General features: G+C 38.8%; 1 protein-coding gene across 1 annotated transcript; it reads left to right on the top strand.

Moving 5' to 3' along the window:
- The first annotated feature begins 6,576 nt into the window (after positions 1–6,576).
- On the top strand, positions 6,577–19,418 carry LOC138210453 (V-set and immunoglobulin domain-containing protein 1-like). Its single transcript, XM_069169623.1, has 5 exons — positions 6,577–6,975; positions 9,110–9,442; positions 12,818–13,108; positions 17,549–17,667; positions 18,677–19,418. Exons 1-4 carry the CDS (start codon positions 6,882–6,884, stop codon positions 17,626–17,628), a joined length of 798 nt encoding a protein of 265 aa, XP_069025724.1. The 5' UTR covers positions 6,577–6,881; the 3' UTR covers positions 17,629–17,667; positions 18,677–19,418.
- The last annotated feature ends 1,150 nt before the right edge of the window (positions 19,419–20,568 follow it).

A 20,568-nucleotide genomic window follows, 5' to 3' on the forward strand; every position in this document is an offset into this window, starting at 1 on the left:
AAACTCTCTGGTGACAAACACTGCAGCATCAGCCTCCACAGCACAGCTGATGTCATCCAGTCAGTGACGTCATCCAGTCAGTGACATCATCCAGTCAGTGACGTCATTCAGTCGGTGACGTCATCCAGTCAGTGATGTCATCCAGTCAGTGATGTCATCCAGTCACAGGTTTCCCTGTTTTTCCTTCCTCTTGAATATGATCTTTGTTCTGTGTTTACAGATGCAGCTTCAGAGCCTCGTTTTAAAATACTTAAAGAAACAAAAGATGGAGTTCTGGTTCAGTGTTCAGTTCGAGGAGCTTCTCCAGAACCTAAAGTCCAGTTGAAGAACCGTTCTGGAAACACGGTTCCTGCTGCAGAACCACAGGTCACAGAAAGAGGAGGCAGCTACGACATCATCCTCCAAACTACTGTGAAGAAGACCGACGACTATCAATGTGTAGCTACACAGGAGGAGATCAACCACCAGATATCTGCTGAGACATACGTCATTGTTCCTGATCAACGAGGTGAGCTTCCTCCTCTTCCTGTTTTCATTCTTCATTGTTTGCGTGTCATTAATTTACATAAATCAAACTGGAACGACGTCATCTGAGCAAATGAGTCTAAATGACGAATGAATTCTGTTGCTGTTTATGACAAAAACTAAAATGTTGAAATGTTTTGATGAGCATTTTATATATTTTAGTATATTTTGTGTTATGACCCGGTTCTTGGCCGCAGCAAAGACGGAGCTCAGCAGAGGTTTAACAAAAAGAAATGCATCTTATAATCAAACTTAACAAAAGATGCATCTGAGGTGATGCAGACAGGAGCTGATGACTGAACAGGTTCCAATCCAGGATACAACAACAACAAAAGAAGTGAAGCAACGTAGACAGAGACTGAAACTACCACCTGGTGTGACTTTCTTTGGAACAGAGAAGTTGAAGGACCAGATCATTTCATCAGGAGAAGCTGGTGAGTTCACTGACTGCAGTTTTGTCCCTTGTGATCAGGAGCAGGTGAGGCGGAGCTGCGACAGCCTGGACAGCTCAAAGCGTGGCTATCTGACGTTCTGCTGTCGCGGACCGGCGTGTCTATTTCACGCGTTGCCGTGATACGCGGTCGGCAGGTCGGATGACATCGACTCCAGCCGGCGTCTCTTTGACGTCCGCTTCAGTTCATGGAAGTCAGCAAACTGATTGAAATGGAAATAAAGACGGAGCCGGCGGATTTCACTCTTAGTGCAATTCATGTTGGAACAAAAAGGACAGTCTGTCCTCAAGGACTCATGAAGGGAGAGACAGTCTGTCCTCAAGGACTCATGAAGGGACAGAACGTCTGTCCTCGAGGACTCATGAAGGGAGAGACAGTCTGTCCTCAAGGACTCATGAAGGGAGAGACAGTCTGTCCTTGAGGACTCATGAAGGGAGAGACAGTCTGTCCTCAAGGACTCATGAAGGGAGAGACAGTCTGTCCTCGATATAGTGCTTCAGGTCTGCTGAGTGGGAAGTTACAGAGAATCATAATAGCGCAGGATATTATAAATAAATTTAAGGTAATCATTAATCTGGCTGTAACAATGGTCAAAGGTCACATTAGAATTCACATCCATTTCCCACTACGAACGGTAATACCGCAGGAAATCAATGCTATAGTACACTATGGTTCATTCACTATAGTCCACTATGGTTCACTATTGTTCACTATCGTCCGCTATAGTCCGCTATAGATCACTATAGTCCACTATAGTTCACTATAGTTCGCTATAGATCACTATAGTCCACTATAGTCCGCTATAGTTCACTATAGTTTGCTATAGATCACTATAGTCCGCTATAGTCCGCTATAGTCTGCTATAGTTCGCTATAGTTCACTATAGTCCATTATAGTCCGCTATAGTTCACTACAGTCTGCTTTAGTTCACTATCGTCCGCTATAGTTCGCCATAGATCACTATAGTCCGCTATACTCCACTATAGTCCACTATAGTTCACTGTAGTCCATTATAGTTCACTATGGTCCACTATACTCCACTATAGTTCACTACATGGATACCACAGAGTGGAGGTAACTGAGGCCCCTGGAGGCCACAACAAACTCATCTAAATTTCCTTTTCTTTTTTTAAATACTCTTTTGTGTTCAACTTTTCAAAGTTGTGCAAAGTGATTCGTGAAGTTTTCACGGTAAGAAGCCTCTTTCTTATAAACCCCACATCTGGTTTCCAGAGGCCGGTGCCAAAATGTTTCTCCTCATTGTAATTATTCATCCTGTTTATACCCGCCAATGAACCCCCCCCCCCCCACCTCCGCACGTTTCATAGGAAAAATAAATTATACAACATAGTGCAAAGTTCAGCTCAGAGTGCTGAACGATGACACTTCATCAGAAACTAATCTGAGATGCGATCGATTATTGAAACATGGAACTGATTGAGTAACTCTGTCAGCTGATGTTTGTCTGATGTTAGTTTCACTAACGTGGATCAGACCGAGCAACCAGACATGAATACCGGCTGAAGTAAACGCAATAAAACACACAGGCAGTCGTTAGAGAGGCGAGACGCAATAAAACCCGATGTTATTATTGAAACTTGAGGCCACAGATGTACAGATTTACAGAAGTACAGATTTACAGAAGTACAGATGTACAGATTTACAGATGTACAGATTTACAGATTTACAGAAGTACAGATGTACAGATTTACAGATGTACAGATTTACAGATTTACAGATGTACAGATTTACAGATGTACAGAAGTACAGATTTACAGAAGTACAGATGTACAGATTTACAGATGTACAGATTTACAGATTTACAGATGTACAGATTTACAGATGTACAGAAGTACAGATTTACAGAAGTACAGATGTACAGATTTACAGATGTACAGATTTACAGATGTACAGAAGTACAGATGTACAGAAGTACAGATTTACAGATTGTTGATCTCTCTGTAAATTCAGTGAATTTTTTTGCTTCAGGATTGAGTTGCCAGGTCGTCTCCAAGGAAACCATCAACATTTCCGCTATAGTTCGCTATAGTTCACTATAGTCCACTGTAGTCAGCTATAGATCACTATAGATCACTATCGTCCGCTATAGTTCGCTATAGTTCACTATAGTCCACTGTAGTCAGCTATAGATCACTATAGATCACTATAGATCACTATCGTCCGCTATAGTTCGCTATAGTTCACTATAGTTCGCTATAGATCACTATAGTCCACTATAGTCCGCTATAGATCACTATAGTTCGCTATAGATCACTATAGTCCGCTATAGTCCGCTATAGATCACTATAGTTCGCTATAGTCCGCTATAGTCCGTTATAGTCCGCGATAGATCACTATAGTTCGCTATAGATCACTATAGTCCGCTATAGTTCACTGTAGTCCATTATAGTCCGTTATAGTTCACTACAGTCTGCTTTAGTTCGCTATCAACCGCTATAGTTCGCTATAGATCACTATTGTCTGCTATAGTCCGCTATAGATCACTATAGTCTGTTATAGTTCGCTATAGATCACTATTGTCTGCTATAGTTCGCTATAGTTCACTGTAGTTCACTATAGTCCACTATAGTCCATTATAGTTCACTATGGTCCACTATACTCCACTATAGTTCACTACATGGATACCACAGAGTGGAGGTAACTGAGGCCCCTGGAGGCCACAGCAAGCTCATCTAAATTTACTTTTTCTTTTTTTAAATACTCTTTTGTGTTTGACTTTTCAAAGTTGTGCAAAGCGATTCGTGAAGTTTTCACGGTAAGAAGCCTCTTTCTTATAAACCCCACATCTGGTTTCCAGAGGCCGGTGCCAAAATGTTTCTCCTCATTGTAATTATTCATCCTGTTTATACCCGCCAGTGAACCCCCCCCCCCCCACCTCCGCACGTTTCATAGGAAAAATAAATTATACAACATAGTGCAAAGTTCAGCTCAGAGTGCTGAACGATGACACTTCAGCAGAAACTAATCTGAGATGCGATCGATTATTGAAACATGGAACTGATTGAGTAACTCTGTCAGCTGATGTTTGTCTGATGTTAGTTTCACTAACGTGGATCAGACCGAGCAACCAGACATGAATACCGGCTGAAGTAAACGCAATAAAACACACAGGCAGTCGTTAGAGAGGCGAGACGCAATAAAACCCGATGTTATTATTGAAACTTGAGGCCACAGATGTACAGATTTACAGATGTACAGATGTACAGATGTACAGATTTACAGATTTACAGATTTACAGATTTACAGATGTACAGATTTACAGATTGTTGATCTCTGTAAATTCAGTGAATTTTTTTGCTTCAGGATTGAGTTGCCAGGTCGTCTCCGAGGAAACCGTCAACATTTCCGCTATAGATCACTATAGATCACTATCGTCCGCTATAGTCCACTATAGTCCGTTATAGTCCGCTATAGATCACTATAGTTCGCTATAGTCCGTTATAGTCCGCTATAGATCACTATAGTCCGTTATAGTCCGCGATAGATCACTATAGTTCGCTATAGTTCACTATAGTCCGCTATAGTTCACTACATGGATACCACAGAGTGGAGGTAACTGAGGCCCCTGGAGGCCACAGCAAGCTCATCTAAATTTACTTTTTTCAATTTTTTTTTAAGTACTCTTTTGTGTTCAACTTTTCAAAGTTGTGCAAAGTGCTTCGTGAAGTTTTCACGGTAAAAAGCTTCTTTCTTATAAACCCCACATCTGGTTTCCAGAGGCCGGTGCCAAAATGGTTCTCCTCATTGTCATTATTCATCCTGTTTATACCCGCCAGTGAACCCCCCTCACCCCCCCACCTCCGCACGTTTCATAGGAAAAATAAATTATACAACATAGTGCAAAGTTCAGCTCAGAGTGCTGAACGATGACACTTCATCAGAAACTAATCTGAGATGCAATCGATTATTGAAACATGGAACTGATTGAGTAACTCTGTCAGCTGATGTTTGTCTGATGTTAGTTTCACTAACGTGGATCAGACCGAGCAACCAGACATGAATACCGGCTGAAGTAAACGCAATAAAACACACAGGCAGTCGTTAGAGAGGTGAGACGCAATAAAACCCGATGTTATTATTGAAACTTGAGGCCACAGATGTACAGATGTACAGATTTACAGATGTACAGATTTACAGATTTACAGATGTACAGATGTACAGATTTACAGATGTACAGATTTACAGATTTACAGATGTACAGATTTACAGATGTACAGATGTACAGATTTACAGATTTACAGAAGTACAGATTTACAGATGTACAGATTTACAGAAGTACAGATGTACAGATTTACAGAAGTACAGATGTACAGATTTACAGATTATTGATCTCTGTAAATTCAGTGAATTTTTTTGCTTCAGGATTGAGTTGCCAGGTCGTCTCCAAGGAAACCGTCAACATTTCCGCTATAGTTCGCTATAGTCCACTGTAGTCCGCTATAGATCACTATAGATCACTATCGTCCGCTATAGTCCGCTATAGATCACTATAGTTCGCTATAGATCACTATAGTCCGTTATAGTCCGCGATAGATCACTATAGTTCGCTATAGATCACTATAGTCCGTTATAGTCCGCGATAGATCACTATAGTTCACTATAGTTCACTACAGTCTGCTTTAGTTCGCTATCGTCCGCTATAGTCCGCTATAGTCCACTATAGTCCGCTATAGTTCGCTATAGTTCACTATAGTCCGCTATAGTTCACTACAGTCTGCTTTAGTTCGCTATCATCCGCTATAGTTCGCTATAGTTCACTATAGTCCGCTATAGTTCACTACAGTCTGCTTTAGTTCGCTATCATCCGCTATAGTTCGCTATAGATCACTATTGTCCGCTGTAGTTCGCTATAGTTCACTATAGTCTGCTATAGTTCCCTGTAGTTCACTGTAGTTCACTATAGTCTAATATAGTCCACTATAGTCCATTATAGTTCACTATGGTCCACTATACTCCACTATAGTTCACTACATGGATACCACAGAGTGGAGGTAACTGAGGCCCTTGGAGGCCACAGCAAGCTCATCTAAATTTACTTTTTTTTTTTTTTTTTTTTTTTAAGTACTCTTTTGTGTTTGACTTTTCAAAGGTGTGCAAAGTGATGGTGACAGGTGTGTGCCTTTCCTAATCAAGTCCAATCAGTTTAATTAAACACAGCTGGACTCCAATGAAGGAGTAGAACCATCTCAAGGAGGATCAGAAGAAATGGACAGCATGTGAGTTAAATATGAGTGTCACAGCAAAGGGTCTGAATACTTATGACCATGTGATATTTCAGTTTTTCTTTTTTAATAAATTTGCACAAATTTCTACATTTCTGTTTTTTTCTGTCAAGATGGGGTGCTGAGTGTACATTAATGAGAAATAAAATGAACTTTTTTGATTTTAGCAAATGGCTGCAATGAAACAAAGAGTGAAAAATTTAAAGGGGTCTGAATACTTTCCGTACCCACTGTATATTTGGCTGATAACATTTGAATCCTTTGGATACAGGACTTTTTCCTTGTAATGGATTATTTGAATGGAGTATTTTTACTTTTTGACTTCCTTTAATAGAAGAGCTCCCCCTTTCGGTGGAGTTTGAACTGTTCACTTCAAGGAACTTGTGGTTTTATGTTTTTACCAGAATAAATGTTCACTTCGATTTATTTGGTGTCCTTGAGTGGAAGCAGCTGCGCCGCATGTTGCTTCATCTCGGCTCCTTTCGGGGTTTCTCGGTTCGTGGTCTGGAGCTGGTCGTGACGCTGTTGTTCTGCAGGATCTCAGGAGGAAGCTGCACCTTTTTGCAGCATAGAAACCGAAAGTGTCCGCGGATGGTGATCCACTCCAGAGGAGTGGCCTCCTCCTGCACCTCCTTTATAGAGCCATCAGACTGATGTCAGCATGTTCATCCGTCGGGTCTCTTCCACAGACATGGAGCTCGTTCTGCTCATCTCTCTCTTCCTGCTGACTGCAAACACGTTTGGAGACGGAACCGGTGAGAGAAAGATTTCTGTCGTCTCATCATCATCTGCAGTTTTGCTTGTGTTTAATTGTTCAAAGTGATCCGCTGTTAGATTAACGAGGAGACAACAGCAGCGCGTGCGACTGTCCCATCAGCCTCCAACTGCATTTTAACATAAAGGTAACGCAGATTAAGGTGACGTCATTCAGTGAAATCATCCTCCTGGTTATTTACAGTCCTATAATACTCATTAATTGGATGTGTTGCATCATTTGGAGGTGTTTTTAAGTTTCGACGTGGGCCGGAAGTGCACTGCTTCCTCTTGACGCACATTTATTTCCGAGAATCGACATTTCATTTCCGATTAAATATCGAATTTGTGCTCCCGTTAAATGAAACCTTTAAATCAGCTGGTGATGTATAAACTAAAGAATATCGTAAATTATATTTCTCATAAAGAATGACATGATGTCCGCAGTGGTGGAAAGTATTTTTACTCGAGTACAAATTTGTGGCATTTGTACTTTAATTGAGTATTTTCCTTTTTATGCAACTCTATTCTTTTTCTCCACTAAATCTCAGAGGTAAATCTTCTGTTTTCTTTACTTGCCTATATTTGTCTGACAGCTTTAAGATTACAGTTTTTCATCCTCTTTCCTGACCTGTAAAAAACATGTAACTATAAATTTATTGATTTTAAATTATAATTTTTCTGATAAACTGAAGGATTAAATGTTTCTTTATGAGTTGGAAATATTCAGTTACATTTTAGGCGAAAAAAACATTTTAAAAACCTCTTGAAATCACCCCAAAAAAAAGTGTATTTCTGAGCTTTTTAAATCAGTTTAAAATCAGCACAATCTTAAATAATACATCAATAAAATGCACATGAATGCAGCGGTAATATTAAACATCATATAAAACAGTAAAACACTGACAGGGAGTGTTAACTGCACAATTCACAGTGTGTACATTTACTTTTCATACTTCTAGTAGCTGCAGACTTTTACTGAAGTCAAGTTTTGAATGCAGGACTTTAACTTGAATGCAGAGCCCCCCCCCCCCCCCCCCCCCCACACACACACACACAAACAAAAGAAATGTCAAACAAATTGAATTAAAATGAACTAATCCCCAGTATTTCCATGTAACCTGAGCTGCAGTAACACATCCTGGTTTTTGTTATCATTTGCAGAAGCAGAGAACGACAGTTTCAGCTCGTTTCCTCTTCGTCTGCCTCCCACACTCAAATCGCTTTTTATTTTATTTTCTGATGAAGCAGAAATACCTGTTTGTGTGGTGACACTTATCTGGATGAAGAGTGAGATTATGTGATAAATGTGAAGAGCTGTCAGCTGTCTAAAAAGATTCCTTCATTTGGCCTCTTTACTGCTGCTGAGCTGGAATGTCACACCTGCATTCATTGTGTTTTTCTGACCACAAGGAGACCACAGCAGTTATCTCAGTGTTGTTAGCTGAAGTCACTCCTTCGAATTAGTTTTCTGGAGGTCCATCTGAAAATAATCCCTCATTCATTAGAAAAGAAGATTCAAGAAGACCTGTTTTTGGGGGCGTGTCTGTTTGATTGACAGGCCTGTGGTGCAGTCAGGTTACAGCTATCGGTGGGCGGGACGTAGTATCGTCAGGTTTCCGATCAGATTGGTCAGATCCACCGCTGGCTCCTCCCCCAGCTCGTCCAAATATGGTCACTTCCTGCTCCAAACTGCTCCGAAAGAACAAGATGGTGACGGACAGAATCTGAACTGGAGGATTCATAACGTTCACAAACCAACAATGACATCACTGATGGATGATGACATCACTGATGACATCACTGAACATTTCTGAATTAAATCCTCTTTCATAAAGGTTATAATGTTCAGTTTTTCTTTATTCAAACCGTTTTAGAGACGTGTTGGTTCGACTGTATTTCATTAGACTGAAAGGTGTTCGGAGGAGGAGGAGGAGGAGGAGTAGGAGGCTAAAGACACATTTTTATTCACTGGTCTTTTTGTATCTTTCCATATTTACTTTCATATTTTGATTTAACATATTTTCATGTTGTTTTGTGCAGCACACAATGATACGCTGGTGTTTCAGAGGAGATGTGAGTCGTGTTCCCCGACAGATCGAACACACTGACTGATGCATGTTTTTGGTTTTTCAGGGTCAGATGTCACCAGGTTGATCGTGAAAGAGGACGATAATGCCATTTTAATGTGTTCCTTCCCTGAGAGCATCATCGACAAGATGTTTGACTGGAAGAAGCAAGAGGATAAGAAGGAGGTGTTCTTCTATAATGAGGGAGAACATTACAATAACGGCCGTTCAGGTCAAGATGAGCAGTTCAAAGGTCGAGTCTTTCATTTTGAAGACCAACTGGTGTCCGGTAACGCCTCCATAGTTATCACAAAGACACAGCCGGGGGACAGTGGAAATTACACCTGTGATTTTCCAGAAGATTCGCCATCAAGACGAGCCAACGTCGAGCTGATCATCCGTGAGTTCCTCCATGAAACCGTTCTGAGACGCCTGCTTATTTACAGACGCGGCTGGTTCAAGAGTCCCAGATGGACTCAAGTCAGAATAAAAACACCGAGCGTGGACGAGGTCTTCAGATGGAGAAGTGTTTCATCTAATCTCAGATTAAATTCGAGGCTCCGCTCTCCATCTGTTGATGTGGAAGTGTTTTCAGTTTCACAGTAAAAAGTGAGGCCTCATGTTAGTGGATGTGCCGCGATAATGAGCCTTTCTTATAGTTTGTTTCCTGGCAGAGGCTGAAGTCTTGTTTATGTCGGTGTGAACCGTCGCGGAGCCGCAGAGGCTTTCATGGCTCGTGTGCTCTCTCCTCGGCAGTAGGGAGGACATGCAGAGAAAGACGGAGACGAGATGACGTGACCGCTGCAGAGCTGCACAACGCTGAGGAAGACTCACTGTGTTTAAACTGATGAGCATGTGACCACTGTGTCTGTCCATGAGGCCGTCTGAGGGCTCTCAAAACCTGCAGCTCAGCTTATCTTAGCCTGGTTTAACTTAGTTTAGCTTGATTTAGCACCAAGACTGTGAACGCTGGAGAAAAAGATAAACAGGCTCTGACCAAAGATAACAGCTCCTCTAAAACTCACTATTTAACAGGTTATATCTCATTATTTGAATCCACAGGAACAGAAAGTGATCATGTGACCGTTTTTACAGGAGGATGCGTGTTGGATTATTTCCTGGTTGCAACACGTCAGCTGCTGCTCCTGGTTAAGAAAAAACAAACCTGTAAAACCTCAAATTATTTATTTTACACTTTAGTTTGAGTCCCAATGAAACAAATGAAATTTGAAGTGTTATTCAGTGAGCTTTAGAGTTACTTCTGAGTGGGTTCATCACCTTTAGATCAGTGAGCTGGAGGTTATAGTGACTATTTATCACAAATCTAAATCGAACTAAAAAATAAGAAGACCACTGATGCATCATGGGAATGAAGGACGATAAAAGAAATCCACTCTGCAAACAAAGTTTTTCTTTTTTGTTGAACAGAGTTTATATTTCGTGACTTCTGCTGCCTCATTGGTTAAAAGCTTCGACCTCCCCAGGTGCATGCTGGTCCTTCACCTGCCTGCCTACCTGTATAATGTGAGCCATCAGATTGATGTTGATCCACCCGGACGTGTTTTCCAACTCTGATTTCAACCCATCCAGGACGGATAGAAACCAGCCTCGTCTGTAAATGCGCCAGGACGTTTATAAAATCTAAAACTGTGGTTTCCTCTCGCAGTTTTAGATCATAAATAATATTTGTAATAAATATTACCGAGTTTTCTTTTTTCTCAGTTTTACCTGACTGCCAAGTTGATGTCACTGAAACATGTCTAACATGTGTTTTATTTCCCCTTTTAGAGAAAATCTTAACCTCTTAGGGTTTCTCATATTCATGCTCATTGCTGCCTCTTTACACCGACCAACCTGAACCTGTTTATGGTTTCAGCAGCATAAAGAGCCGGTTCACGTCTGCGTATCGCTGTGAAATAATCTCTCTGTGGTTTCATGTTCTGTTTCAGTCATATTTGTAGCTCGAACACTGTTAATGGGTTGAAGGATTTCACAGATAAGGGATGAGGCTTTGTTGTTTTTAACCTTTCCCTTCATATTTAAAGTTCAGTAAATCACTCATAATAAGATCAATCAGGCTGAAATTCACAGGATTTCATCTTTATTCTATCTGCAATATTTGTGCCAAACTTCACTTTGATAGACAGAAGCGGCTCCAAGATATTTATGAAAGTGCAGTACAGAGCATCTCCAGCAGATGACTGCAGAGCTCCACAAGAACCTCTCTGAAGTGAATAAATAATGATGATAAAGCCTTTTTAAAATACTCCAAAAAAGCCACAAGAAGACAAAGTTGTTAAATTTAAACTATAAAAATATCATCCTAATATTTAGATAAAGATTTATAAAAATAATAATTATTTAATTCGGTCTATTTTGAGAGATATCAACAGTTTCTCTGATCTGTTTGTGTTCCGCTGTGACAGAGAGACAAACTGCCTTAACTTCCATATATGGTCCGACAGGTAATTTTACCAGCTCCAAAGTCAGACTGTTTACACGGCGCTGACTTTCAATTGGACGACAGTAACTGTCAATAATACACACGTGGTACCTGCCTGAAGATGCTCTTCTCTGATTGGCTGATCGAGTTGAAAGTCCGGCAGGTCCGTCATTTTACGTCGTAGAAAGATGCTGATTGGTTCGTTTTGTTCCCGGGCGTTCACTGATTTCACAGACACCGAACATCATTGGTCAAATCTTTTGTCATTACTTTATAATTGATCGAGATGTCGGTGTTTAAAACGTTTAAGGAGCTGCGATCAAACTAAACGAGGGAAATAATTCACTTTTATTCGATTTATTTTGACTTCCGCTTGAACTTAAACGAGCTGAATGTAATAGGTGGAGTTTTGTTCTTTAAAACGAGCCGCAGTTTGTTGATAAATGTTTGTTTTTCGATCCATAAATGACTTTTAACGGTGATGCGACAGGTTAGCAGATAAATTGCGAACTATTTACTGCCGTAAAGCGAAATGTAATTATTTTAATGTCGAAAATCCTTCGACGAGATTCATGAGTTTGTTGAAAAAACGAACTTTTAACCTTTAAAATGAGGTATAATATGTCTGTGCTGACCTTCCCGGTCAACGTAAAAATATACCGTATATTAATTTATGAATTTTAAGTGTAAATATCGGGTCGCATACAACCTCCGCACTTCAAAAGGTTAAAAGACAGAACATCGGAGAAAATCCCAGGTGAGTCCTGAATTTGAGTATCAGATATCTGATATCTCTGATCACCACATCTCTACCTGGATGTGACGTCACTCATCCCTGATAAGTGACGACATTTTTACGTCAACATCTCTTCGAGTTGTTGCACTTTGAATAATGTAAAAAGTTCACCATCATTATTACAAAGGAAGTAATCTAACCTGTAATTAAGGTACATTAGTGACTTCTGGTTGATTCCATAAACTTTATTTAAACCACCTGTGACGATATTAATGCAGTAATATTGAAGAAGCTGCAAACATCTATTTAATTCATTCTGTATTTTCCTGTATATAATTGAACTTTTAGTGATCAATGTGATCTGGCTGCTAAAACAGCAACTTCCTCTTTACATTCATAAAATACTGCATTATATAAACATATTTAAATGAGTCAGAAATACAGTTTAAAATGTTATTCAAACATTAAGTTCTGTCAAACAATGCTGGGAGGTGAAATTAAGCTCCACAGTACTGTGCTTTTCTTTTCTTTTAACACTTTGTAAAACACTGAATATGGAAAATGATTTTAATCTGTTGTTTATTCTGTGTTCTCAGGTGCATCTCCAAAACCATATGTCACAATAATTAATGCAACAAAAAATGGCCGGGCTCTGCTGGAGTGTGAAGTTGAAGGAGCTTCTCCAGAACCGGTAGTCGAGTGGAGGGACGGAGCTGGAAACATCCTTCATGCTGAAGAACCAAAGGTCACAAAAAACAAAGAGAAAGAAAACAGCTTCAACGTTATTCTCCAGATTTATGTGAACAAGTCCGACAGATACACCTGTGTTTCTACACAGAAGAAGATCGACCATCAGATTTCTAATAATATCTATGTGCCTATAAATGGTGAGTCCTTTTTTTGTTCTTTAAAAAAAAGTGATTGTTCATATATTACAAATACAAGTTTTCAAAACTGTAAACATAAAGAAAGATATCTGAGGTCATCTGAGGTCATCTGAGGTCATTGAGGTCATCTGAGGTCATTGAGGTCATCTGAGGTCATTGAGGTCATCTGAGGTCATTGAGGTCATTGAGGTCATCTGAGGTCATCTGAGGTCATCTGAGGTGTGTGACTCACTAAACTCTGATAAAACACTCCAGCAGGTGAATTGACAGGAACTGAGCCCAGAATGAAGTGAGTTCAGTCTGAATCCAGCTCCTTCATAATTATCTGTGATATGAAACATGAGTGTTTCCAGCTGTGATCAGTCCCAGCAGCTGTATGAGCTGCACACGATCCACAGTCCCTCTCCGATCGTTACCTTCCTGCTGCTTGCTCGTGAGTCTGAGGACACAAACTGAGCTGGTTGAGACGTGACGTCCGACGTGTCCTCAGGGTTTCACTATTTACTGGAAAGAGTCCTTAAATAACTGATTGGGAGCATTTGTCCTCCTTCCACTGCTCCACTTCACATCATCTCAGATTTATTCACATTTAAACACAACAGAGGTCGAACAAAGTTCAGCACATCATCAGAGTTAAAACAGCCGGATAGACTTTAAAAGTTCAAAGAAATAAGCAGTAAAAAATAAACAATAAACAATATAAAGCCAAACAAAACACAAGAATGTAGGAGGAATAAAAAATGAATTAAATGGAGGTTTAATTTACACAGAAAAGATTTACAATCATCAGTTTAATCCTGAGAACAGAAACGTTCTTTGTTGGATTCACAGACTGAAAGTGAAAGTTTTGAAATATGTCTCAGAGCGGAGACGTAATTTAACACCATGAGAGTTTCACTATTTACTGAAAACTGGAGCCTAAAATCTCTTTGTTTTCTCCACCTGACGTCTGCAGCGTAAAATTCTGATATTTAAAATCAGTTTTCTGAGATTTAACCAACAATTATGAAGAAAGTTGTATTTTTTTATGAACCTGATCATATAAATTAGATAAATAATCTGTTTTTTTTAATTTAAATCAGAAGCCCAGTGATTTCTTTCCTTTTATTTGGTATCAGAAGAATGTGATGTTAGTTGAAGTGTTGTCTGAACGTGTTCAGTGTAAATGTGCTCATGTTGTGATGGAGTCAGAAACAGTGTTTGCTGCTGTGATCAGTGACTGAATTTAGACTTCAAACTGATTTAAAATGAGTCCGAATCAAACTGATGACATGTTTTATATTTAATTATGTTCTGATTTTATAGTCACAGATTTTCCTCTGATTGTCCTCCATTTTTAATATGATGTAATCAATTTAAACAAGCTGAGAACAGATGAACAACAATTATTACAAACACAACTGGAGGTTCTAGTAAACACTGAAATCAGACACACAAACACACAAACACACACAATCTACACACAAACACACACTCACTACACACAAACACACACACTCTACATTCAATCTACACACAAACACACACTCACTACACACAATCTACACACAAACACACACACTCACTACACACAATCTACACACAAACACACACTCACTACACACAAACACACACACTCTACATTCAATCTACACACAAACACACACTCACTACACACAATCTACACACAAACACACACACTCACTACACACAATCTACACACAAACACACACACTCTACATTCAATCTACACACAAACACACACTCACTACACACAATCTACACACAAACACACACTCAGTACACACAATCTACACACAAACACACCCAATCTACACACAAACACACACACTCAACTACACACAATCTACACACAAACACACACACTCACTACACACAATCTACACACAAACACACACACTCACTACACACAAACACGCACACTCACTACACACAAACACACACACTCACTACACACAATCTACACACAAACACACACTCACTACACACAATCTACACACAAACACACACTCACTACACACAATCTACACACAAACACACACACTCACTACACACAATCTACACACAAACACACACACTCACTACACACAATCTACACACAAACACACCCAATCTACACACAAACACACACACTCAACTACACACAATCTACACACAAACACACACACTCACTACACACAATCTACACACAAACACACACACTCACTACACACAAACACACACACAATCTACACACAAACACACACACTCACTACACACAATCTACACACAAACACACACACTCACTACACACAATCTACACACAAACACACACACTCACTACACACAATCTACACACAAACACACACACTCACTACACAATCTACACACAAACACACACACTCACTACACAATCTACACACAAGATGTTAGTTAACTATCTGATCTGGAGGAGACTCATGAAAACACATTTAGGAACTAAATCGTGTGTGTGTGTGTGTCTACACACATGATGTTAGTTAACTACACACACACACTCAATCTACAAACAAGATGTTGGTTAACTACACACACACTCAATCTACACACAAGATGTTGGTTAACTACACACACACACACTCAATATACACACAAGATGTTAGTTAACTACACACACACACACTCAATATACACACAAGATGTTGGTTAACTACACACACACACTCAATCTACACACAAGATGTTGGTTAACTACACACACACACAGACTCAATCTACACACAAGATGTTGGTTAACTACACACACACACAGACTCAATCTACACACAAGATGTTGGTTAACTACACACACACTCAATCTACACACAAGATGTTAGTTAACTACACACACACACACTCAATATACACACAAGATGTTAGTTAACTACACACACACACAGACTCAATCTACACACAAGATGTTGGTTAACTACACACACACACACAATCTACACACAAGATGTTAGTTAACTACACACACACACACTCAATATACACACAAGATGTTAGTTAACTACACACACACACACTCAATATACACACAAGATGTTAGTTAACTACACACACACACAGACTCAATCTACACACAAGATGTTGGTTAACTACACACACACACACAATATACACACAAGATGTTGGTTAACTACACACACACACTCAATCTACACACAAGATGTTGGTTAACTACACACACACTCAATCTACACACAAGATGTTAGTTAACTACACACACACACACTCAATCTACACACAAGATGTTGGTTAACTACACACACACTCAATCTACACACAAGATGTTAGTTAACTACACACACACAGACTCAATCTACACACAAGATGTTGGTTAACTACACACACACACACACACACAATCTACACACAAGATGTTAGTTAACTACACACACACACACTCAATCTACACACAAGATGTTAGTTAACTACACACACACTCAATATACACACAAGATGTTGGTTAACTACACACACTCACTACACACAAACACACACTCAATCTACACACAATCTACACACAAGATGTTAGTTAACTACACACACACACACACACTCAGTACACACAAGATGTTAGTTAACTACACACACACACACAAACACACACTCACACACTCACTACACACTCACTACACACAAGATGTTGGTTAACTATCTGATCTGGAGGAGACTCATGAAAACACATTTAGGAACTAAATCATCACAATCACATGTTTTTAAGATACAAGTGAAATTAATAAATAAATTATTGATCCGTGTTGAACCACAAATATTCAGAGGTTCACTGAAGTTCTTATTTTCTGTAAATTAATCGATGAGATGGAGACGAAGCGGTTTAATAACTGCAGCAGCAAACACATGAATCACATCAGAAACAATGAGGACACTTTAGTTTTTGTTCTGGATTATAAATTAAAGTGAAGATAAAAAGCAGAACAGTATTATAACTCTACATTAATACAATAATAGCAGCTGGTGATTATTAATCCAACGGAGGAACTTCAAGGCTTCCTGTTCATATCAAACACTTCCTGTTTGAGAACAAAGTCACTGAAGCTGCTGAGACGCCCCCTGCTGGTTTCACCTGGAAACAACCTCATTGTTTATTCATTCACTTTAAAAAAAACTACTTTTAAATCATCAAAGTACAGTTTGTCCAAACAGTAATATGAATATTAACACATTAAGATTAATGATGTGTATGCAGTTTATTCCAACCATGTTTCTGTGTATTTTAATGTGTTCTTCTAGTATTTAGGAGAATTTTAGATTTTCAGACGCTATTAAACTGTTAAAAACAGTTAAAGTTGTTATAATAAATGTTCCTGTTTACACTGACTGACATCTTTAAAGAAGCACAACTTTAAATGTTTTAAATGTAATAAATGTTCTGCTGTTACATCCTGAGAGTAACGTCACCGTCTTGTGTTTCAGCGAGCAATGGGATGAGTACAGCTGCTGGAGGACATATTGTTGGACTTATTGTTGGACTTGTCCTACTTGTCCTACTTTAGTTGTTGTTTATCAAAGTCACCGCAAAAATCAACCACCAGGTAAGTAGAAATAATGTGTGTCGGCATGTGTTTAATGTGCAGACGATAGTCCTGTCAGTGTTTCCATCTGAAAGTCCACAGAGACGTCGGTCCAGTTCTCGTCCGTCTCCTCCGCTGTTCAAACTATCAGCAGCAGTCGTTCCGTATAAATTTACATTTTGTGACGTAAGTTAATCGAAGCTGTAAATTATTCTGCATCGTAGCAGAATGTCATTTGACATGTTTTACATTTGGTTCCTCTTTTAGCTGATATTGAATCAGTGCTGGAAAACTTTGAGTGAAGTTTTCCTGCTAAATCAGTTGTTTCTGCTGCTGCCGGCTTTCAGCTTCATCACAAACACAAACACAAACACAAACACAAACACAAACCCCGTTTATCCAAACCAATGGAGAGCTGACCCAACAGGAAGCATCCGGATGATTGACATGACAGAAAACCCAAATGGTCTGTTGGAATTAATTTTTTGATCAATATGAAAAACTAAAACGTATCAAATCCTTTTCAATGATAAGAATTCAAACACTCTAATTATATTCTGACACATGATGATGATGCTGAAGTTTTACTGCTCTTTACTATCATTATATACTTTATATTTGTTTTAAATCAGTCAAAAAACTAAACAACGAACTTTGTTTACAACTTTAATAAACAACAACAAATGTCCAGACGTGTTGTTTTTTTTGGGTTTTGCATCACAAAGCTGCATTTGAAGAAAAAAAAAAAAAAAAAAAAAAAAAAATCGTATTTTTGTTAATAAATGTTTAGGACATGCCTTTTAAAATGATGTAACATCTCCCGTCTGAGGGGACGTTCACTCGTCCTGTTAAACTCAGCAGTGTTCAGCGTCACATGTGAAAAACTCATTAACTCAACACTGTTTCAGGATTTTAGGTTGGACGTTTTTGTACTGCAGCATCTTGGATAATTTAATAAACATTTTACAGTCAGAACAGGATGAAGATAAACTGGATCTTTGCTGATGTAACTCTGTTTTCTGTTTTGCAGGTCGACGATAAGATAAAAGATGAAACAACTTCTCCAGGACGGTCAGCAGAATGTCTGACGTCGGTGTGACGTTTGAAGCAGATTGTCTGAATGTGTGTTTGTCTGTTTGTGTAATTTTGTACAAATTCCTTCTTTGACTTTACTTGAATATTTCCTATTAATGCAGCTTTTATCCTTCTCCACCCTCCACCACAGTTCAGAGGCTGATGTTGTTGTTGTTGTTTACTCCTTTTGTCCAGCAGCTTTAGTTACATTAAAGGATTTACAGGTTTTTTGTTTTATCTCCTTCCTGTCCAGTTAAAACCACGTATCTCTAAAGTTTGGGATCTTGAAGGATTAAATGTTTCTTTATGTTGATCAAATGAAAAACCCAGTTGTGTTTTCTGGGTCTTCTACTGCTGCATGTCTACTGCATCTTTTTATGCTGTAACATCAAACTATCTTCTGCATTTTACTTCCTGGATAAATGAAAGAATTAAAATCACCTTCAGAGCTCTTTGAGACAAATTACATCAATTTACAATTTGGAGCTTTTTGAATAAAGTTAATTTGACAATAAAATGGAGTGAAAATAAAATAATTTGATTGGAAATCAGGACAATTAAAGACAAAGAAGCAACGCAGAAGGACGTGAACAACCAAACTAGGAGGACACATGCTTGGTGGACAGTGGGAACAAAAACAGACCAATAATTATGACCAGAAAACTCCTGACTGATCATTTAACACCTGATTCAAGATTCATATCTGGACCATGTTGAGGTTAAAATAATATGAACAAGATGTTCAATTCTGAGTATCAGGAAGAATTAAAGGTCCGTTTGTTTTGTTTTAAAGTTCAAATCAAAGCAGCATTTCTGAGACCTGCTTAAACCCAATTTAATCGTGCACACAATATACGATATAATCATTTAATATTTCTAGAGATGATCTATGATGTTCAAATAGTTCACTTTGATCTGTAATCCTTTATCACATTACTGTAACTGAGTTCAACATTGACCTGAAGCCTGCTGTCCTTCACATGAATGTGAATGTTTTTGAAGCTAAAATTTAAAATAGCTTTTGTGACTTTTGTTATTTGTATTTTTTTCATCATATTGTTGTTTTCTGTCAGTACAGTCACACATTGTTGGTGACTGATACGAGAATTTATGTTGTCAAATGATGAACCTGTAGTTTATCATCTCATTTTAGATGGTGCTTCATTTCTCCACTAATAAATATATATAACATAAAACTGCCTGTTGTGACTGTTTTTATGTTTGTTGTGTCTTTGATAAGAGAACCAGAAATGATTTTTCTGGATTGATCAGATTTTTTTTTTTATAAAAGACTTTTGAAGGAGCAGAAACATTTTGAGTGTTTCAGATATTCTGGATTTAAAACAGGACTTCTTCCCACTGTTTCCTGTTAAATTAGTGTCGTTTTATCCGGATAAACCTTCATTCATGTCTTTTCTTCTACAGGCTTCTTTTTTCAATCCACAGTTTCAGATTAAAACGCGGAGAATCCGCGTCTTGACGCTTTTATTGTGAAGGATCCTTGGCGGAAGTGCCGCCGGCTGCAGGAGCAGCTGTGGAAGTGAGCGTGTTTGAGGATGAGTGTTTGTCAGGAGTCGGTATTTAAGATTTCTGCTGTTTTAGATCTGATTGAAGGTGATGAAGATTTCTACTGTTTTAGATCTGATTGAAGGTGATGAAGATTTCTGCTGTTTTAGATCTGATTGAAGGTGATGAAGATTTCTACTGTTTTAGATCTGATTGAAGGTGATGAAGATTTCTACTGTTTTAGATCTGATTGTTCTCAACGATGCTTAGTGAGGTAGAAAAGTGGAGCTACAGTCGTTCTGAATGAGTTGTGGGTTCAGAATCATGTTTGTACCAACCAAA

The sequence above is a fragment of the Embiotoca jacksoni genome, unplaced genomic scaffold (genome assembly GCF_022577435.1).
Source record: "Embiotoca jacksoni isolate LCO1_2020_lvr unplaced genomic scaffold, fEmbJac1.0.p SCAF_46, whole genome shotgun sequence".
Taxonomy (NCBI): Eukaryota; Metazoa; Chordata; class Actinopteri; family Embiotocidae; genus Embiotoca; species Embiotoca jacksoni.

Bases quoted from the DNA above. Each gene is read 5' to 3' on its own strand.
- LOC138210453 (XM_069169623.1), top strand. From the start codon at position 6,882: ATGTTCATCCGTCGGGTCTCTTCCACAGACATGGAGCTCGTTCTGCTC. The intron at 9,443-12,817 runs GTGAGTTCCTCC...CTGTGTTCTCAG, and splicing joins CAACGTCGAGCTGATCATCC to GTGCATCTCCAAAACCATAT. The intron at 13,109-17,548 runs GTGAGTCCTTTT...CTTGTGTTTCAG, and splicing joins TATCTATGTGCCTATAAATG to CGAGCAATGGGATGAGTACA.